The 23837-nt window shown below is 36.9% G+C and overlaps 1 protein-coding gene across 1 annotated transcript; it reads left to right on the plus strand.

Annotated features, from left to right (window-relative positions):
- The first annotated feature begins 9392 nt into the window (after window positions 1-9392).
- LOC114541066 lies at window positions 9393-11235 on the plus strand. Its single transcript, XM_028561054.1, has 2 exons — window positions 9393-9945; window positions 10820-11235. The coding sequence occupies exons 1-2, from the start codon at window positions 9393-9395 to the stop codon at window positions 11233-11235; spliced, it is 969 nt and encodes a 322-aa protein (XP_028416855.1).
- The last annotated feature ends 12602 nt before the right edge of the window (window positions 11236-23837 follow it).

Here is a 23837-nt window from a genome sequence, read left to right on the forward strand (position 1 = left end):
GCTTAGACAGAAAGTTTGTATTTCAATGAGAACGTCAGCAATTCAACTGTCATTTCGTAAACATTTTTGTAAAAGCGTTTCCTAAACTTTGTGCAAAGAAAGGAAAAAGAGAAGAAACAAGATATATGAAGCATGACAGATAGCAAAGATGAACGTGGATACAGTCAAAACAAAGCCGTGTAAGAGGAATAATTCATAATCTGCAAGCTTATAAATGTTTTCAAAGACAAAGGGTACGTGTTTACTTTGTTTATTTCGTATTGGCTTCGCTGTAAGAATGAGCCGTATTTGTATACTTTTCAGCTTTGTATTCCATTTATTTGTTAAATATTCAGCTTTTTATGCAAACGCATAAACCTGTGAAGGGCTATTACACCTTTGTTTTAACTTCAAAAAGTGTTTTGGAAAGTGTAATTTGAATTTTGGTATCAAAAATACACACTACATTTATAAAGTATACTGAAACTTTTAGCTGCCGGCGTTGACTGCAATTACAGAATAATATAACATTTGAAGTTTTTTCTTTGTCTGTGAAGATTTTGTACTGTTTTAGTCGTTTGAAACTTCGATTTTAAACCGTTACTTAATTGCTGGCATGGTATAATGCAGCAAAATTGAACGAGCAATGTTTACACTAGCTTTATGATTATTTTTGTATTGAATGATGGAAACTTTAAGACTGATTTGAGTTTTGTGTCATTTCATAATATAAGTTTAGGTCAGGTTAACTCAGGAAATTGTGTACTTGGTTTGAAATAGCAAGGGGTTGCTGCATGCATGTATTACTAGTAATTTATTTGTAAGGGCTGCAATCTCACGCCCAAATGTGCATTTAAAAGGATTAATAAATGTATTTAATAGCCAAATGCCTCGTCATCTAATTAGTGAAGCACATGAATGGATTAACGAGATTCCCACTGTCCCTATCTACTATCTAGCGAAACCACAGCCTTGGAAGCAACAGCGGGGAAAGAAGACCCTGTTGAGCTTCACTCTAGTCTGGCGCTGTGAAAAAACATGAGAGTTGTATAATAAGTGGGAGGAGCAATCCGCCGTTGAAATACCACTACTCTTATCGGTTTTTTACTTATTCAGTGAAGCGGAGCTGGACCTCAACGTCCACTTTTTAGCATTACGATCGCTCTTCTGCCGGCCGATCCGAGCCAAAGACACTGTCAGGTTTTGATTTTCAGTATGAATACAAACTATTAAAGCATGGCCTATCGATCCCTTAGTCTTTACACGTTTTAAGCTAGGGGTGTCAAAAAAGTTACCGCAAGGACAGGTTAACTCATGAACAACTCGAAATCGTTTTCTTTTTTTATATTTTAAAGAGGTCTAAAACAAACTTTTCAAATAGTTTAAAAAACATATAACAATATTTACAATTCTTTTCTAAATCTTTTTGTTTTAGAATATTTGTTTTAGAATATTCCAAACTAGGCTCTGTTTAAACTCTTTTTCTTTAAAAAACATAACAATATTTACATTTTTTTTTCTATTAGAATTTTCTGTACCTTAAAAAATTCAGACAAGCATGCCTTGTTGGACTTTCTTTTCTCTCAAATCAGTAAATAGCAAATAAAATTCAATACATTAATTCTTATATAAAACAAAATAGTATTTACATTTTTTAAAAGCAATTTCATTTCACCCTTTTTTGGATTTTTTAATAAGGTCTGTGTGTTTTTTTTAAATTGAACTTTGAGACACAACAGTTTTTTGTGTAATTTTTTCAAGGATTAAAATCTTTCAAAAGCTTACTTTTTATGCTTCTTCTCTGGTTGTTGTACTTATCTAGGTCTTGAACGAGATCTTGTATGCGCCTTTTTGTTGTTTTTTTTCCTTGCTTTTGTCATTTTTATGTGGTGGCACTTTTTCTTTGTAGTGTTTTTAGCTTTTAGTCTCTTTTAGCTTGTGCAAGCATGATTCATTAAGGATACCATTGATTCCCTGAAGAATAGGTATATTTTCAATAATTGTGTCTGCATACTCTGAGATTGCACAATCCCGACAGGTGCACCATTGGGGTGGGTGCTTCTTTTGTAGGCCCATATGGTGTAATAAAGCTTTGCACACTCTGTTGCCGCCAGCCAACACCTAACGAGTTTGATTTTGATTGGGAGGTGGAGTTTGCAAATTTGCTCATTTCTATATAAAAAAGGCAATAAATCCCAGTTTATTTAGAAGATAATTATTTAAAAGGAAACTGGTGTAACTTGAAGTAACATTATTCGTACCATGAAATGAATATCGCTTAGTTTCTTGCAACCAGAATTTGCAACATAGGCTCCCCCTGGCGCAATAACAGGACAATCGAGCCAAACAATAGACATAACCATAATTCTCATTCCTTTATAGATCGGAATTTTTTCCCTTTGGGAATCGCATACAGCATGTCCTAAGAGCATAAACTAGCCTAGAAGATGGTCCAAAACAACATGGTTTATGCAATTGGCAGCATTGTGAGAAACAGTAAATACTGTGCTGTTAGGATTCCCTCAACCAATCGAGAAGTGACAGATGCTCATATTTTCTGGATCGTGACCAATACGATTGCACAAGCCTATTAGAATGAACATTTTCTGGTAGGGGAGCTAAAAACTGTTTTAGACGATGTGGCATCCATGTCATCTTTTTGGATCACAAAGAAAGCCACATTGCAGGCTCTAATGGTGCCATTTCTTACAAATGACGAAAAGCAGATTATTGTTAAGGAGTGGTTTGAACAGTATATGGAGCATGTGAGTGACAAGCATCATGAGCTTTTGTACCTTAAGAGCTAACATATTTGGGCAAAAGGCCATGCCCATCAGAGCATTGCACATCCATGCGACATTCTAATGCAGGTAAAAATTGTAGATACATATGCTTGTATGTTATGTGCAAATGCCTCGGCTGGATAATGCATATATTAATGGTAGTGACCACATTTTTAACTTCGCAGCTTGTTTCATCCCTGAAATTGGGAGTGATCCTTTATCTGCTTTTTGAAGGTTATACACAAGATTCGCTGAATCAACATCTGCCCATGGAATGTCTCCATGAGTATGTTCTAGCTTTGGATGCATGTACACTCTTAAGCCAAACTAAGATATAAATATGTACTGTCCCCCTCTTTTGAAATTCAAATCAATAGAAGTATTTGATCACATTATTTTCAAAAGTTTTAGACCAATTAGAAAAAAGGTGAGTGGCGTAGCAGCACCCGAAAATTTTTTCCAACTAGCATTATTTGGAGAGATGGTAATAAATAGGGTGGGAAAGCCAAACTACCTTACAGAATCTATTACACAATAATGTTGCCACTTCCCAAAGTCTGAACTGAAGGTTTTGGGCTCGAGCTACATAGTGGGAGAACAATGATCTTTTTGGCTGTTGTGGTTGCTCCGGAAACTGTCTAAATAACCATAAGTCATAATGAAACTGGAGTAATTCAAAGCTTCTCCCGTAATGACTAATTTCACTGAAAACTTTTTGCATGAATGCTACTTTTGTGCTTGCGAGATTGTCTTTTCCATTAAGCATTTTCACAGAATTCCAATGTTGGATATAAATTGGCTAGAGAGCACATTCAACCCTAGTTTTGCTTGTTAAGTCATACACATGTTGAATTTCTCAGATGAATTATCACTTGTTTCTCTAAGATTGACAAACTTCTTATGAGCAGAACAACTGTTTCCATTAAAAACTCATATGCATTCACACACCTCTGTTTACACTGAGGCGATTTTAAATCCTGTATTTCTTGCAATACACTTTTTGCAGCCCATGATAGATGGAACAATCATCCTATAACCATTTTGTTTTCTTAAATAATCCCCAAGGTGAATCGTAAATGGCCGCAAAGCTACTAACACTACTTGCGACGTATCCCTCAAAGCATTGGGTATGCTGACATATGCTTGACACAAGTGCAATCTTACGAGAATGTCAACAGTGGACGCTTAACATGATTTAGTAATAATCGTTGCATTTTCAATGCTTTACAATTATTGCAGAATGTCCATGAAGATGTTCTATCCAGAATTTTAGATCATCACTAATAACTGGCCCAGGCAATCTATGTGTTTGCAAAGATAAAAGATATTCATTGAATTTAATCCCAAACTCGCACTTGAGCGCAATCTGTGTATTTTTGAATGGATCGTTAACAATGGATCGTTAAGTCCAAAATGTTGTGGACTGTGTTAAATCCCATTTATCCATGGCAATTACATTAAACAATAATGATTTTTTTAATAGTTTTGTTGACAGGAAAACAAAGTGACTGCAACTTGAAGCAACACAAAAATGAAAAAGGTTTTCTTTGATATAAAGCGAATAAGCTTGCGGGGTAACTCAATGCTGTAAACAAATTATTTGAAATAATACCACTTGTTAGAGAGTGATGAATGATGAGTATTAGGAGGTACATTATATAATAAAGTTGCTCTGCAGTTGTATCAAGTACCTGCTTGACTACCAAAATGCCCGTTAGGGATTTCAATATAATGAACTTAATTTTTATTAGAAAGAAGAATCAATAACAGTAGAATGTGTAAACAATGAAATCATATAATACTATATAAATAGAAAATCGCAAATTGGATATAAACTAACGTAAGTCATTCCACGCTTTAAACAGTTTAAAATGACATATAAAAAAAGCCTAATCCAATGTGATATGCATAACATGTTTTTAATTTACCCCTTTAAATTATTATTGATGAATGGCTAGGTCAAAACAACAACAGAATACAAATGCCACTACATCGACTTGAATTTGAAAACTATTTGCACTCTTTTCCGTAATATTCTAACTGTACTGTGTACTCAAACTGAAGATAAATATGTAAAACAATGTTAACTTACTATTTAGTGAAGTTCCAATGTAAATAGGGAGCAGCATCTTCAAACAACTTAGCATCAAATGTGGTATATCAACTCCATAAAATAGACGAAACAAAGCTTCTCGATTTCATGCATGTGAAATTCAGGCTCAAATAATTTTCTACGCAAAATGGCACATTTAGTTAAGCCAAATAACATTTAGTATTTTATGGAATAGCTGTTCTAGGCATGAGACTTTCATTTTTTTTTAAAAAAATAGCACCCCCCCCCAACACCTCCCCCCCCTGAAACAAATTCGGCCTCGATTTCACGATCCCAACCACGATGTCACACAGCCCACTCATTTTACATTTCTTGCGCGTTAATACTAAAGCAAACTTCGGTAAGCATTCTGGACGCTCGCTTTTCTTCAAATTGAAGGGTAAGTAAAACCATTTAAATCTCTTCCATTTTTAACTCCTAACATAACAGTCCCCGGGGAACAGGCCAGCCGTAATAGATATCTTATTCACAGAGATAGGTCCAAAATATAAACAACATTTTCCTCGGCACGCTCCAATGCCGCGGCTTATAAATATTTTAATAACGGGAATTACACGTGGGATTGAATACCACCCTTCCTTACAAAATCATTACACATTGGGGATCTTTTATGGAACTAATCAATTCAGAGAACAGAAACCAATCGATTCAGGGATTAGCCCCTAATAGCAAACAAACAGCCCACTACATACGGATAAAACAGCATGCTCATACATATTTGGACTTCATCATCATCACCGATCTCACCACGAATTCACGTCACAGTATTTCCGATCATCATCACAAATCACATATGCGAGCACGTGGTTCCAAGACGTGCTAGCGGGTTAGAAACGTGCTTTCCCTAGTTATGCTTGGAGCCTGATGAAACATAACTATAGAAAAACAAACGAAAGGGACTTGACCAGAATGGCAATAACCGGCATTCATTCTGGCTAAGGCGTCTCACGCATTTCCATATTGCACCCGGGTTTTGCCAAACAACAAACACATATTCGTAGCATTTCATAAATATAATTTTCAAGTCCACAATTATCCACAATATTCTTTAGTACACAATTCCTATAACGGTATCATATAAAATGTTATCAATCATCAATCTTCATCATTGCCACACTGCCACCATCTCATTTTCAAAAGGCGCCCTCCAACAACCCTACAATGAGGGCATAGCCATCTCCACAGGATCCGAATACCTGCAACTACATATAAAATAAAAATATTGACTAAAAACAGCATTATTATATTTACCAGGCTACTTTAATAGCCTTATGAATTGTATCCTGGTTACATGTTCCTTAAATATTCTAAATATCAGCATGCATACTGCCATTAAACTGTACATAACTTGTACATAAGGTACATAATATTTTTTTGTTTGCTTTTAGCTGATTGAACAGTAAATAAGCATGGCTTTTGCTTGGAACCCAATAGTAAGTATTCATTGCTTGATGAGATTGGTGAGCATTTTATTGACCATGCTATAGAACTGGTTAAGACTGGGGGACTGGACAAGCTTGAAGAATGGACTCATCAAATTTATTCAGCTGCTGGACTTTGCCGACCTAAGACGCTTGAGACCATTCAAACAAGTCAATGGAAGACAATTTGAATCCTTTAAGGACATTTTACATGACCCAACCGCTTTATTTGAAGAAGAAAAATTTGAGGAGTGGGTAAATAGACATAAAAATAACATTTTGAAGCAAATTGATACAAACTCTGATTATGATATCACTGATTCAGAAATTATTTGAAAAGTTGCAAACATTTTGGCCTGTTTAGGACAGACAGCTTGTGGAGCATAGTTTCATTATTTAAATTGTTACAATATAGCTATTTCAATTCAAGTTTTGAGAGACAATAATCAAATGTACTAGAGAAATATATACACAAAGAATCATATAAGTGGAGTTAAATCTATGGCTGCTTGATTCTTGCACTTTGATTATGCTCAAAATTCGCAAAACTAGAAAGCACTTGTCTAGACTAGCTTTTGTTTGAATTTTCTGAAATTCTTTCAACCCTGTATACATCAGGCTCTTTTGCCACAGAATTCAATTAAATACACTCTACATCTTAAATACTAGACATGCAATAATTGTACATATGTAGTAATTAATATACTCTATTTACACAAGTACAAAAACCTTTTCCAGCAGACAATTTTAAAAAATATAAGAGAAAACATACTCAAAAATAAACATGTTGTAAACTCAAGATATGAGCTGTTAAAAAACATGACACAATATTCAAGCTGATATTTCAACTCTATTTCAAAGTAATTGTCAAACCTGATTCAAAGGCTTTGATTTGAAAGAGAGTCGAAATATCAACTTGAATATTGTGTCTTGTTTTTTAACAGCTCATATCTCGAGTTTACAAGCTGTTTATTTTCGAAGCATGTTTTCTCTTATATTACACAAGTACTTAGAATGTAAATAATCGTTATGTAAAATATCAGACTTGTGTCACTCATTCTCTAATGTTACATGATTAAGCACAGTTACTTCTATCACAGTTAGTGGACTGAGATGGTTAGGCTAGTCTGACCACGTGACAAATATGTTATTGTTCATTTATATTTTCTGTCACGTGACGAGGAAAGGGGATGGCCAGATTGAGAAAGCTATACAATATATTGGCATTTTTTATTGTTGCGTTCGAAAGTTGTATTCTTGCGCTATTTTTGGCTTGCTCGGATGCTATTAAAACTTTAAATTTTTGTCGAATAGTATGGTCGGCTCTAATTGTGCTTTTTATGGCTGTCCTAGCAGTAGAAAGCATGAATATTCGCTTTTCAAAATTCCTGTTGTGGGCGCAACCGATAACGAAGAGACGGCAGCGAAGAAGAGAAGTGCTCGGGAAGAATGGCTTCGACTTATTTTGAGGACTGGAGAAAAGACGACGGGCCTAGCTAGCCAAATTGAGAAGAACACGCTGTATATTTGCGAGCGTCATTTCAAGCCAGAGTGTATTTTGACTTGTAAGTATTTGCATTTTACATCTGCATGCGCTTGCGGCTCTGTTATAAATATGCATGTCTCTGATTACAAAGAGCGCATTGTCTGATTTATACAAAGAGGGCAAGTGTATATATTATGCAGCTTAATATCTAAAGGTTTTCGACCTTTACCACCGCTATATGCACTCAATCGATGAGATGCCTGGCATTGTTATTGAACAAATACAATCATGGCCATGGTTTTAATTTTTGATATTTTGCTTATCATGATATCATATGTATTTATCCAAGACTTATGTCTTTTCGTAGACACGAAACGAAAGGTTTTGGTAGCTGGTAGTGTGCCCACTGAGAACCTACCTACAAGAAGTCACGAAACACCAAAACATGAGCGTCGCGTTCTTGTGCGAACAGATGTAGGCGAAGCAAGCACTAGTTCCGCCTCGAGTTCTACAACAGAGCCGTGGACAGAGCCATCAACCAGTGTTGGGTATACCTCAGCTGTGTACAGTATTTACGAACTGGTTAGGGATTTGGAAGGTATTAAAGCATCTGGCCCATGGACAGTTGAACACACGTCAGAAAACGAATTAGCCATTAGGCTCTTTGAGGAGCCTCACAGCATACCGAAATATACCGTGCTTGTTAACTCTGGTATATAGTGTCTTCTTTTACCAGTGGCCAATCCCTGATGACCATGTACTGTATAAACAATTTAGTCGATCTGTAGTAAGACATGGCAACATACATGAACTGTTGCAATTATTGCAGAATTCTAGCTTTTGTGGAGGATTACCAGACATTGATGAAGTGAAGGATGTTGTCATTGACCCAACCAACTCAAGTCCATCTGCCTGGAACAATTATCAGACATTCAGTACCCAAGCAGGTATCAACAGAGGAGCCCAATTTCGAGGTTTTAGTTTTTTTCAGATCTGTTGATTGTCGTGTCATTGAAGAAACCGCACATGACCAGAAAAACTCTTGTCAACCATGCACAACTGCACTAAATGCTATTAAGAGGGCAAATAGACGAAAGTCAAAGGCATCAGCTGAACCTGCCAAACCCAAGGCATCGCTAGCTGCATGTGGTCCAGAGAAACTCAGAGCCACTGTCCAAGTCGCGAGAATCCAGTGCAAGGAGCTTGAGGAACGTGTAAAGCACCTCCAAACAAGAATTGAAGAAGATGGAGTTGCCATCAGTGCATCCCTTGAAACTGATCTTCTCAAAATAATGGGAGATCAAAATTTGGAAGCAAGTCCCCACATGAAATTTTTCTGGGAAAAGCAAATGAAACTGTTGCAGTCAAATAAAATGGGAAGCAGGTACCACCCACAAGTGATTAGATTTGCTCTCTCAATCCATGGTAAGTCACCATCAGCATACAGGGAGTTGCAAGACAGTGGTGCCCTAATTCTACCAAACGAACGTGTGTTGAGAGATTACAAGAACTATTTTAAGCCCAAAGCCGGAATTAACCATGAAAACATTGAGTGCCTGAAAGAGAAGACAAAACACTTTTCTGAAGTACAGTGATATGTTGCCCTCGTCATGGACGAAATGAAAATACAATCCAACCTTGTTTTCGACAAGGTTAGTGGTGATCTCATTGGGTTTGTGGACCTGGGGGATCCTACAACAAATGATGCATTTGCTGAAGAAGAAAGTGTGGCCACTCATGCTCTTGCATTTTTAGTCCGAGGATTGTGCACTGACATGAAGCACATTGTTTCGTACTATTTCACCAGAGATGTCACGTCATTTCAAATCATGCCAATCTTTTGGAAAGCAGTTGCTGTTTTGGAATTGAACTTGAATCTTTGGGTAGTTGCAGTTGTGAATGATGGAGCATCTCCAAATAGAAAGTTCTTCAACCTGCATTCAAAACTAGCAAAAGATTTGCAGTGTGATGTTGTCTATAAGACACCAAATGTCTTTGCAACCTCACGCTTCATTTACTTCTTCGCAGATTCCCCTCATTTAATGAAGACAGCAAGGAACTGCCTTTACAATTCTGGTCATGGTTCACGCAGCAGATATATGTGGAATGATGGCCAGCACTTGATCTTCCAACATATTGCTGATCTCTTTTATAGTGATCAGGGCTTTGCATTGCACACCCTTCCCAAGCTGACTTTGGACCACATAGTGCTGACTCCATATAGTAAAATGAAGGTAAAATTCTAATAATTAATTTTGATTATAGAAGCATTGACAATTTTAACTAAAAATGATTAAGATGCAATTTTGTGTCATTTTTCTTTGAATAAAAAATTGGTGATCACCCATGTGAAAAAAGACACATGCATCTTAAGAGTTTTTTAAACTAACATTATACCGGACTATAGGTTTGTGGTTAATTTGAGCTGATTACCCTCAGAATTGTAACCAACTCAATTACCAAACTTGAACTTATTATGAAACAATCAAATTAATATTTAAAATGTTTAAATTTTACGAAATTTTAATGTTTACAATCTATCTTAAGTTGTGTTTATTAAAATTCAATTGAATACCATGTGATTCCTGGTCACACCTGGTGCATGTAATTGGCCAAACAATTTTTGGTGTTGTATATTAGTTATTATGTAGCCCATCAACTCAAGTTATTTAATATTTTGAAAAAAATAGGGGATAAAAAATCCAAACTTTTTTTGAATCCAACCTGCTTCAAGTCTACAATAAGAAAGGCCCAAAACAGAAATGTTAAACTCTTACATATATCATTGTGTTAAAGGTGAAACTGGCTACACAAGTGTTGAGCAAGTCCGTAATGCTTGCCTTACAAGAGTCCTCGAATGATGAAGTGCTTGGAACAGCAGCCTTTTGTGGAATGATGAATGATTTCTTCGACTGCTCCAATGTAAGGTCTCCGACTGAGCATATTAGGAAAAGGAATCAATTCATCAAACCATACACATCATGTGATGATGAAAGATTTGCATGGCTGTTGGATGTCTTCCTTAAGTATTTGGAAGACTGGAAGAAGAGCACATTGGAACGCGAGGGCAATTTTTCACCAGAAGAAAGAAGCAAGATGTTCCTGTCCTGGCAGACATACGAGGGCTTTAAGATCTCTGTTCACTCCCACATTGAGGCAATCCAGTTTCTTCTGGAAAAAGGCTTCCAGTATGTCTTGTCTGAGCGATTCATGCAAGATGTACTGGAGGATTACTTTGGTCACCAGAGAAGCAAAGGAGGAAGATCTGACAACCCAACAGCCCAGCAATTTGGCTATTCTGACCTGACAATAGCATCACAGAGAGACATTGCTCCTGTAGTCCGAGAGAATGTTGGTGGGAGGTATGAAAAAAAGAAATGGTATGATGTCAGCGATGAACCAGTTATGAAGCGAAAAAAGACAAAAAAAAGCAGTGAACAAACAAATGAATAAGTAATTGAAAAATGTCACTGCAGTAAGTGCCCTTCAATTTCAGTAGAGCATTCTAATACAACTGACCTGTAGAATCCAAACACAATATTTGTATACGCCAGCTGATGCCAGAAAATCCGAAGATTAACATATTGAAACCCAAAATATAGGTTAAAGCAAGACAAGGTTGAGTTTGTGATATTTCATTTTTATGAGTTAATCAGGGAGTCTAATGATGATTTTGCAATAAAATCGAAATATCATTAACTCAACCTTGTCTTGCTTTAACCTATATTTTGGATTTCAGCATGTTGATTCTCAGATTTTGTTTTGGTGTTCTGGTGGTAATTCCACAATATGTGAGCAAAATTAAAAGGGCTGGTTCATTTCAATTCTGCATGCTTTATTACCCATTTGTACTTCCTACCCCACTTACTCTTATTACCTTTAACATGAATTATTTAAATCAGCTGATTTTAAACAAAGTAATTACTAAGGTGGAGCACATATTGCCAGCTGAGGGTTAAAATGCAGGCTTTCTGTATGAGAGCGGTCTACATGGTTTGCTATTGTTGATCAGAAAAGTGGTACTTGTGGTACTAGATTGATGTAAATATTGTAAATATGATCTCTTAACTCTTTGAATTTCATACCAATACATACAGGGCAGATGGTGAATTTGATACAAATTGAATAATGTTTATGTATTTAGTAGTTCTTCTTGTTGCTGAATTGGTACTCGATTGATGTAAATAGTGTAAATATTTTTATTATTATTTGAATTTCATACCAATACTGGGAGGTCAATTTGATACCAAATGAGTGTTTTTTATGGTAAAATAAAACAATTTTTGCCAAACACATGAAATATATATGATATAACTGAGATGATTATCATGGTGTAATATGTTACAACTCGGTATGTTTCTTTATAAGTTCAATACTAAATCAAGTCAACATTATTTTCCTTTTGCTTTTTTCATTTCTGTTCTTAAAGCCTTTTTCTTTGACTGTTTTTCCTTTATACGGTACTCAGTAATGAAGTCTCTGGCATAAGAAAATGCTCTGACTCGTAAATAAAGTTTGACTATGTTTTCCAAGCACAGTTTCTGGGTAGATTTTGAAGCTTGCCCTTCACACGAAAACACAATGTTATCCCACAATGACTTAACAGTTGGAGAAGCTAATGTATACTCCGATATTATATCCACTGGAATACTTCTCAGTGGAATCTTGCTTTTATCCACATTCTCTCTGAAAGAAATTTCTGCAACTTCTAAAATAGCGACCAAATCATTGCATGGGGTAACAAGTCCTCCCTTTGTTCGAGCAGAGATATAATTGTTTATAGTTTCAGACGACTTCATACTCTGTAGTAATGACTGTGGTTCCTGGTTTCCTTCTTTTTTCTTCTGTTTAACTGAAACAGTTTGCTGATTACGTAGCCCGCAACATAAGAAAGAGGTCCACGTTCAGCTGGGTCAAGTTGTGTTAGTCTGGCTTCACTGCAGCTGGCTTCCTCGTTCACTGTGGGGGTATTATAAAATCCGATCAAATGTTCGGGAATATGAATCATTACTAGATTCGCAGCTCTGTAGTCCTTACACTTCAGTAGCTCACACGATTGAGGAATCAAACCATAAAAACTTTCTAAAAGTTTGTCTTGACTCTTCGATCGACAAAATGTTTTATTCCGGAGCGACAATGCATCGAATAAAGCATCGGTGGATGAAACGGTTGCCAAATTATCACTTATTTCCGATCCATATAAATTTTCCTCTTTTAACTTCGCCTTTATTGTCTCAACAATTGAATGAACTGTCCCTTTAGAAAGCGCAGAACGAGTTTCCCCAAGGACTTGTTTGTCTCCAAGGTGTTTGATCTTGTGTGTCTTGTCAAGCCTCCTTTGGATTTGCACACTTTGTCGCATTGACTACACGGGAAATTCTTCATACCATCGATTTCTTCTATCGCATCGGTAAATTCCGCATCAATTTCGTCTGATTGTAAATCAGTTACAGCTACCGACACATGGAAGTTATACGTGTCTTCGGCTGTAGCTGTAAATAAAATATCTTCGCCTTCGTCGTCAGATGGCGCGGTCATTACCTCTTCATAAAAATCATCTCGCCAAATATTTTTGTCTGTAACGTTTAAAAAAGATTCATCGGTTTGTTCGCCTTCCGTGTCAGCCTCCATGTTGAACTCAAAGCCCTCCAGCGTTTTTGAAATATGATATTTTGTCTGCACATAATCCTTTCACCCATATGTTTTCTTTTAAACATGGCAAAGCCGTCCCCTTTCCTTGTCACGTGACCAAAATATAATCGGTTCTCGACATATTTGGCGCTCTCCTTTGAAGTAAGCCGACTAGCCTAACCATCTCAGTCCACTAACTGTGCTTCTATCAAATTGTATGTGTTTGTCCATTTTTAAAGTTTTTTGACAACTATAGGCTAGCACTAAAGTGACATTCTTCACATGAACATTTCTTGGCACAAATGTTGAAGCAAAGATGAGCTGGCTCGATAGGATATGAATTGTCAAAGTCAAGTGCACGTAGCATCTGAATTCTTAAAGAACTCTCACTTTTGCAAAATTGCCTCATTTCATCTGTCATTCCTACTCTGTTCATCGCAATATAATGGTTGTTGTAATACAACAGAGCTTGTGCATGCTTTCCATCCCTTCCAGCTCTTCCAGTCTCCTGGAAATATGCCTTAATGCTGCATGGAGGACTGATGTGGATGACACGCCGTATAGATGGTATAGAGAAATGAAACTGGGCAAATAGCCTATTTTCAGGTATTTTCAAGGAACCCTCTGGGTAATGTTGCCTACTCCCAAAACATGTTTGAAAAGTTTGTAGGCAAATCCACACAACTTCAATGGATGGTAAATTATTGTAATGGGATGATTAGTCTTCTCCTTTAATTCTTTAATAGCTTTTTCGCAATTGGCTGCAAGATACCTTTACAAGACTCCATATAATTTCCATGCCTGAAAATTTTCTTGTAGAAAATATTCTTTCTGTCTGGATTACCAATGAAATTTTTGCAGTCTTTTAATCCCAGTGACTCTTTTATACAGTTCCTATATCTTGATTGTTTGCAGTTGCAGTCATTGCAAGTACAGGAACATTTAGAAAAATTGCACACAGAAGTCCCAGTTTGCTGTGGTCAGTTCTGAACTCACTCCCCCTATAACATATTATCGAATAGAAGCAATTAATGCCATGATATGTACTTAATTATTTTCTTTTTTGATAAACTATAAATATGCACAAACCTACCATTCCAGTATGCAGTGAGCCTCATCAATTACCAATAGCACAAATTTTGTCTTGGTATATGTCTGGCTTTTGAGCAATTCACGTCCATATTTACAAGAAACAAAAGATTCTGGATGGGCAAATACAATGTGATAAAAATCCGCTCGTAGTTTACTATCCTCGCTATGTTGTAGATCACATTCGAGGGGGTCATGCTCGCTTTCTTCCTGGTTAACTTTAATATGCCAAGTACTGATGCTCTTATACCAGTTGAGCCAAGGCAGGAGATCTGTTTGCTTATAAGCGCATTAAGCGGTGACACAACAATGACTAAAGTCGCTGCTACAGAAATATCACTAACATGTCACAGTTTTTCTTTGGCGAACATCAAACCAGGTAGCAGTTGAAACACTCAAGATTTTCCATAGCCAGTTGGAAGAACGAAAATAACATCGCGCTTTAAATACATATATTCTGAACATATTACGTGCTTCGGTTTCAAGTTGTTATTGCCGTAAATACTATTAGAAATCGCAAATTGCAAACACGAAAGAAAAGCTATGTGGTCCAACATGACGACTTGTCTTTGTTGAAGAGTTAGAGATCAGTAATCCGATACATTTTAACAACCCACTCATGCTACTCAAAAGGTGGAAATATTTACACAAACCCGCGAACATGCTCTAAAGGAAATGCATCATTCACAATACCCCCTACCGGATGAATTTTGATCGGGATGCCACGTGGTAAAACACCACGAGTAAAGACCCTGGGAACGAAGTTGAATGATTGATAACTCAGTTCCTTGGTCTAATATTTGTAATACTTATTAGCAAGGTTTTAAACTCAGTGGAAAGATTACAACATACGTAACGAAGGTGACATATATAAATATATAAAAGATGTTACGTAATGCTACTTTAAAATCGTGTATAAGGCTTGCGCTCTTATATGGTTAACTGTGACATATATTGAGTACGTCTTGTTAAGTTAAAATTTAAAAATTGATTTGTCATGTTTTACACTTGATAAAAATCTTAATAGAGGGATGGCAATGGAGACAGGCCAGTTTTCGGGGTATGTAGTTTAAAGCAAGCTTTAAAAACTGTAACAACATTTGACTCATGGACAGTTTTTAGCATCATGATTGATAACTCAGTTCCCTTCGTCTAATATTTGCAATACTTATTAGCCAAATTTGAAACTCAGTGAAAAGATTACAACATATGTAACAAAGGTGACATAGATAAATAGATCAAAGATGTAACTATAATGTTACTTTAGAATCGTGCAGAAGGCTTGCACACTTATATGGTTAATTGTGAGGTATGTTGAGTAAATCTTGTTGAGTTAAAATTTGAACATCGATTTGTCATACGTTACACTAGATAAAAATCTTCATAGAGGTATGGCGACAGAGACAGGCCAGTTTTCGGGGTATATAGTTCAAAGCAGGCTGTTTTCAAAATGATAACAACATTTGACTCATGGACAGTTTTTAGCATCATGATTGAAAAACTCAGTTCCTTTGGTGTAATATTAGTAATACTTATTAGCGAAGTTTGAAACTCAGTGAAAAGATTACAGCATACATCACGAAGGTGACATAGATAAATATATCAAAGATGTTACTTTAATGCTACTTTAAAAACGTGCATAAGATTTGCGCTCTTATATGGTTAATTGTGACATATATTGAGTACATCTTGTTAAGTTACAATTTAAACATTAATTGGTCATATTTTACACTTGATAAAAATCTTCATTGAGGTATGGCGACAGAGACAGTTTTCGATATGTATAGTTCAAAGCCAGCTTTAAAAACTGTAACAACATTTGACTCATGAACAGTTCCTTGGTGTAATATTTGTAATACTTATTAGCCAAATTTGAAACTCTGTGAAAAGATTACAACATACATAAGGATGGTGACATAGATGAATATATCAAAGATGTTACTATAATGCTATTTAAAAACGTGCATAAGGCTTGCGCTCTTATATGCCTAACTGTGACGTATATTCATCAAGGAGTCCGTGCATCTCATATATGGTAGAAACCAGAGTATTGCCTGTGGCAGAAAAACTTTGGAGTTATGTGGCTCTCTCCTTGATGAAGCAGTGTCTTTGCCTTTTTTTTAAAAAAGTATTCCATAGCTGTACTCCATCAACGAGTACTTGCCTCTCATATATAGTAGAAATTCTAAGGGGAGTATTTCCTGTGGCAACATTCTCCTTGCATGAGAAATTTACTCTGACATAAAAGGCAAATGAAATTCGATGTCAAGAAACAGCCTCCTTGCCAACAAACTTTGGAGCTATCTGGCTCTGTCCTTAAAGCAGTGTCTTTGCCTTTTTGGAAAAAAGTATTCTCATATATAGTAGAAATTCTAACCAGAGTAGTGCCTGCGGTAACATCCTCCTTGAATGAGAAATTTACTCTTACATAAAAAAGAACATGATATTCCATGTCAAGAGACATCCTCCTAGCCAATCATTTTTGAAGCTATGTGGCTTTGTCCTTAAAATACTGACTTTGCCTTTCCTGCATCTTTCCCCAGCTTCACTCCAATGATTTAAGCTTTGTCCATGCAAGGAGGATGTCAACATTTGGACATCACAGATTTGCACTTTAACTTTTTCATCTTTGTTTGTGCTGCTACTCTCTCCTGTCATTAAATCAGGTTTCTTTTTCCAAACAACGTATTTGACAGAAATATTTCCTTTTTACTCGATATCCTTAGCTTAAAACAAACACCAGGCTTGTTTTCGCTAGCGTTGTGTGATTTTTGCCTCGTGATTCAGAACTAATTGTCATATAATTCAAACTTTATTTCAAAAATATTGTTCCACAATTGCCCTCCATCATGATCTGGTGGTTGCCCCACATATATAATACAAATTTAACCGGAGTAGTGACAGCTGCAAGATCCTCCTCAAACTTTGCAATTCTTGTGACAACAAGTCTGGCATTTCTATCCTTGGATTTTCCATGCAGAACCAGGTTTATCTGAAAATGCTACATTACATAACTTGGATGAAAACGTGTCAATCAGAATTTTCAATTTGGTAAAATATTTGTCTAAAATATTTGAAGTGTCTAAAGTTAGAGGAACAATCAGTTTTCCGAATTTTATTTGCAAAAAAAGCGTTTTTGAACGTTATTTTGGCCTGCCTTGCGCTTGCTTCCGTTCTTTTTCCGGTGATTCCAAAATGTAATTCCTGGGAAAAGCTAGCTCTGCAAGTTTGCAAAAAAGGTTAACCCATATTCACGTAATTTTAGTTAAATGCATGACCATCAAACATCGGCAGATTACCCAATGTCCCCATGGCTTTAACACCTGAAAGTATCTTAAAAATAAAATTAATAAAGCAAAAGTTATTCTATCTGCAATATGATGTATCCTGGTTATCTTGAACTGACAAAAACTGAACGAAGAAAGATTAATGCGAAAAGTAGTTTTGCAAAACTTATTTTCAAGAAAGTGCTTAAGGGATGTTGTTTTTCTTTGCCCATCACAACAACTACATGAATATATAGCCATTTAAATTTGCTATGGACATCAATTGTCCTTTTTGTTTGCTATTTCAAACTAAGTATATTTGCTGACACACAATGTTTTTCCCTGCATTAAAAGTTCATCACAAGCATGCATTGTTGACATATTAGGTTTCCTTTCCTCCCACAGCAACCATGCGTCACTGTACTTTAATACATTTTGACTCTATCATTTAGATATCTGAACACAATTATAAATAATTAATTAATTATTAATTGGAATTTTTGTCACTTGCAATGTTAATTAATTATTTTGAACAGAACAACATTTCTTCGAAATAAATTTGTACACACAAGCGGAATTTATTCGGGTTTGTAATTTTTCTTTTTTTATCCTTTTTTGTTATTTTCGGAATCAGCTCCTCATCAGCGACCACTATTGCCTCAATTGTATTAACCATACTTGTGCTTGTTCCTTCATCTAACTTTTCTTCCTCAGTTGGTGCTTGCTTTTCTTTCCAATTTCGCTTCCTTTTTCCAATTGGCTCCTCTTCAGTGGCAACTGTATTCTCAGCTGAATAAACCATACTTGTACTTGCTCCTTCATCTAGCATTTCCTGGTCAGTTGATACCATTTTTTCTTTTCGTTTTCTCTTCTTTAAAGGTAATTGCTTCTCTGCAGATGTCTGTTTGCGTAAGACATCCGTAGCCTCCTGTTGCTTATGCTGCATCTCCTGTATCTGGTTTTGTAGGGAAAAAATCATGTCCATCAGTTGATTTGAGAATGGAGATGATTGTGATTGGACTTGGTACATATTGTCGGGTTTCACCTTCTTCCAAATGTTCACTGAGGCTTGGTTCTTCGTCAGGAACACGTAGGCTAAGTATGTCTGTTGGTTGTGAAGAAATCAGGAGTTGTAGATCCTGCATATGTAACAGCGCTTGTAACCATCATGTCAGATAACATTTGTTGCAGTGATGATATTGTTTTCTCTTTTTTAAATTTATCGGTGGCCTTGTCATCATTCACCAACTTCGTTCCATACAGATCTGGATTGGAAAATAAACCACAAATAGCTTGAAGCTCTACCACTAAAACTAGCAGTGGAGCTGACTCTTGCATCCATTTGCTTAGGTCTGTATCTAGCTGTGGATTTGTTAAGGCCCACCGCATCACTTGGAAAACATCATGTGTCGTTAGAGAGGTGGATTTCTCCTTTGCATCTAAATGTGCTAATATTTCCTCCATTGGATTAAGGAGCTGTTCAAACTCATTTTTGACCTGTGAAGGTCGCTCGTCTTAAGAATCTCCTAATTTTCACAATTTCGTGATGACAATTCTTTCAGGAAACTCTGTTCATTGTAATGTCTCTGCTTGTCGTATGGACGCAAAAAGTAGTGGGGAAAATGTTTGAAAAAATTAAACTTTATTTGTCGCAGTATTCTGTCTGTATGACATCTAAATAAATTTCAAGAAAAATGTCTTTGTGAATATGCGATTATTTGCATCCGGAATAACTATCAATGGTATATATTCTTCACATTCATAACAGGAAAATATGTCGTAAGAGAAAAACATGAGTTGGTAAGCATTAGTTACTGAAAAAAAATCTTAAAAATGTATATTTCATACAAACTTGGTAATTCAGTACAACAAATGGACATAATAAATCATAGGTTTACTGGATGAAAATGGGATATTTTTAACGGTGTAAGGAACTTACTGCTTTCTAGCGTTTTCACCCGTGATAAAGCTACATATGCTCTACCATCACCACGATATTCTGTGTCAAACCACACACTACCACGTTGTTAAGAGTTTGCCCTTGCGATTTGCAAATATTCATTGCATAACCTGGCTGAAAAGGGTAGCATATTTTAATATTAATGTCTTCATCACCATTTTCATTCGTATCCTTGGTTATCCTAGAAACAGGATATACACATACTGTTTACCATTTAGCAGCTTGATTAGAAAAATCAATCTTTTCATCATACATACAATACCCTGTTGCCCATTGACTATTCCGTTCCTTTTGTCTGTATTTTGCATCCAAATTACACGCATACCCTTGTAAATATCGGTAGGTGGATCATCATTATCCATTTTAATTGTGCCAACGTACAAACTTGTGCTAAAACGTTTTTCAAAATGAGAATGTTTATTTGCGAAACAGCACTTCTCGTCAAAGTTAAAAATAGGCTTGCAGCATTGTCCTGTTTAACAGATAACAGCTCATGATCCCTAACAGTCTGTGAGTGATTGAGTACCCGTCCCTCATGAAGTTTTTCCAACATTTCGCTGGTAGTTCTCCAATAACGCGAATGATTTAGAAGTTCAATGCATTCCTCATCAATGCAACGATGTTGCTGGGTCAAATTGAATGATATAGAAATTCTTGATAGTGATTCTAATTGGTACACACAACTTGTACTTACGTGCGGTCAGCTGCAGTGCTTGACAGAATATTGGTTGAATTGGTTGAAAGTCGACGGATGCACCATCAAATTCTAGTCAATAATAATTACATCATACATGGAAAGTTGATTTGTGGTTGAGATTTATCAATTGGGGAAGAGAAGGAAGAATGAATAGTGTTTGCATCAATACCTTCATCAAATACTGCACAGCAAGACGAAGCAAGAGGTAACCGGTTGGAGCAGCTACTAGTGTAATAACGAATTTATACTTTATACGGATTTATACGTATTGTGCAATCTTTAATATGATTGCACTTCGCTTCTCGTTTGAACCCATAACTTGCACTTCTGCTGCTCGTATTTTTCCATCCTTTCCTGCGATTAGTCTAGTAATTTTTGCAACCTTCCAAAAACGCTTCACTGTTCCATCGTTCTTCAGAATCACTAAATCTCCGACCTTCACACAAGGTTCTTTACCATTAATCTTTTGCGAATTCTTGCATAAACTTGTCAAATACTTGCATTTCCATTGTTTTGTAAATTAGTGAGTTTGGGAAATACAACGGCAATTGCAACCGCCACCGCAAAATATTTACACCTAATATTGTGATATTCAGAGAAAATAAGAGTTAGTATGGACTTGATTTGCCTCTTCAAGTTTCTTCTTTCTCTGAAAGAGTTATTAAGTATTATAAATATGGTCGATCAGCTAAATTGCTTCTAATAATCCAAACAACATTGAACACATTACTCTTGCAGCGTTGTCATACACCGTGAAATTGGTGTATATCATGATGCCCTTTTAGCAACCACGGCAGTGTGCAACACTAAAGGTCATGTAATTTACATTTTCTTTGTCTTAAAGGATCAATGCCATTGTTTATAAGGACGTTGCGGTTGCCGTAGCGGTTGTATTTCCCAACTCACTATTGCCTTAACAAATACCGATGGTGACGTGCACGCTTCGTTAAGCTTTCGTGAGTACTGTCTACTTCATAACTTTCTTCATTCAGATGTGCGCTAATCCTACTGCCATAGAGAAAATGTGCTAGCGAGAGTGCATACCATGTGCCGTCTGTCGTTGTAAACATAAGTCAGTGGACAAGAATTCACTACAGCCTCGACTTGAGTCAATAATGTTCTTAGTTGCTCAAATGTAAGAAGTGCCCCGACCAACGGATTTCTTTATGCGATCCTTTGTTATTCTTATCAAATGCTCCCAAAATCCACCCCACCATGGGGCCTTTTCCACTATAAACATCCACTTAACTCTAACATTCGACAATGTTCTTGCACCAAGGTTGACTGCCCGATCTTTGTAATCTCTTTTGCTGACGTTTTAAAATTCTTCGCATTGTCCAACATGATTACTCTCCGTAGCCCTCTATGACCAACAAAACAACGAACATACTTCGTACATACCACACAACGTCGAATGAAGCCTTTTACATCCTCTCTTCCTCATGGAATCCAATATTTGTTGCATATTGCAGTCAAGGTCAACGCTAACCCACCATGCATCATGGTCGAATGAGTTTCCTTTATAACCAAATTTGTTAAATGGCGATGGGTAGGCAATAATACTGGATTAACTGTCTCGGATGGAAGGTTTGCTTGGCCAATTCTTCCCTTACATCTTAGTACGCCACACTCGTCAACATAAAAACCGAATTGTCTAACATAATTCGAATCACAACCAGTTTTGACACATTCAAATTCTTTGGAGAATACACTTGACTGGACTGTTCGAATCCACGAATTCTTGGCATCATTTATTTCTTCTAAAGTTATTACTTGACTCTTCGGTAATGCGTCCGTGTCTCAAAAGTTATGACAATCCATGATTTTATCTAAACTTTAGTACGAGCTGGTCACATCTCCCCGAGATGACAGAATACATGCGTTGTACGCGATGGTTTTTAACTTCCTCTTGTAAAACGTTCTCTTCCTTCAATATCGATTCATTCGAAATTTCTTGACATTCTACTTCTTGTGACTTTGTGAAATCGGGTCCTGTCTACCATAGCTGGTTCTCGCTTAATTGGTCGGCTTGCACTCCTCGAGTCGGTAAATCCGCTGGATTACAAACTCCTGGAGAATGGTTCCAGTTCCCTTGACTTAGATGACGTATTGCTTCCACAGCCTTTGATTTCGAATCCAGCACACGACAGTAATTGAATCAGTCTAGTAAAATACATTGTCAATTGAAATGTGTGACAAAGCCTTAATTACTGAGTCCATCAATCGAGCCAATAGGACTGCTCCTAAGAGCTTTAAGCACGGAATCGTTTGGGTTTTTACGGGAGCAACACACGATTTCGCACACAGAAGCATCGTATGGACAACATCCTCAACAATACGAACGTAGATGGCTGCAGCATATGCTTTGGTACTCGCATCAGAGAATCCATGCAATTCGGTAACCTGTCTGTTCTTGTTCGCTGGAAAACAATTTCTTCTAAATGTAACATCACTAAGCACTGGTAACTGCAGGATCAATTTCTCCCACTTGCTCCTGAACAAATCTGGTAACTCAGCGTCCCAATCGTTTGAGTCCAAACACAATTCTTGGAAGAGGATCTTCAAGTTGAGACTGAACGGTGTAATTAACCCAAGGGGGTCAAAAACTCTCGCCGTCACCTTCAAAACTGAACGCTTTTATGACAGGTAATTGTTTGGCAAAGGCTACCAAAACTTGTATGCTGTATTTGAATACATCGCTCACATAAGTCCATGTAAGGCCGAGAACCTTCATTTCGCATGTATCATCACTACTTAACAGATTAACCGAGACTTTCACATAGGGCGCATCATCCTCAGTATATCCCAACAACTCTTTGCACTGCATAGCCTTGTCGATCACCTCTTCTCCACGACTTTCCAGGACGCTATTATTTTCACACTCCGAAATATACTGTCGAACACGATAAGAGTTGCTATTCCATTTACGAAGATTGAAGCCACCCTTAGCCATCAACTCCTTTGCTGATTTATACACATGTATTGTTTTCTCTTCCGAATCAGTACCGGTCGCCAAATCATCAACATACAAGTCATTCTCCAATATCTTTGTAGTTTCAGGATCACGCCTCGAAAACTGCGAAAGATGATGTTTGATTGTGGCTCCTAAAATGGCCGGGCTAGGTTTCAGACCAAACACAAGGCGACAAAAACGGTACCCAACTATCTCAGATAAACCATTTTCCACGCTCTTCACCACAGAAACCGTTGACTGTCTCTGTCTTCTTCCTTTATCGAAATCATGTGAAATCCGATTTCGACCCCGACCCACAGGGGGAAAAATCGAGGTCTTTCGAACATGTTCGGGAAAGTCGCAATTTCGACCCGCACTAGTAGGGAAAAAAATCTAGGTCTCTCGAGCGCGACCTCGACCCGCACTAGTAGGGGAGAAAATTGTAGTTTCGAGAAGTAC

Source organism: Dendronephthya gigantea, unplaced genomic scaffold, assembly GCF_004324835.1.
Source record: "Dendronephthya gigantea isolate DGI-Jeju-01 unplaced genomic scaffold, DenGig_1.0 000264F, whole genome shotgun sequence".
NCBI classification, from domain to species: domain Eukaryota; kingdom Metazoa; phylum Cnidaria; class Anthozoa; order Malacalcyonacea; family Nephtheidae; genus Dendronephthya; species Dendronephthya gigantea.

What these genes read in the sequence shown, in the direction of transcription:
- LOC114541066 (XM_028561054.1), top strand. Translation starts at nt 9,393, where the DNA reads ATGGACGAAATGAAAATACAATCCAACCTTGTTTTCGACAAGGTTAGT. An exon ending in TCTCTTTTATAGTGATCAGG is followed by an intron (nt 9,946 to 10,819) that starts GCTTTGCATTGC and finishes AGTATTTGGAAG; the next exon opens with ACTGGAAGAAGAGCACATTG.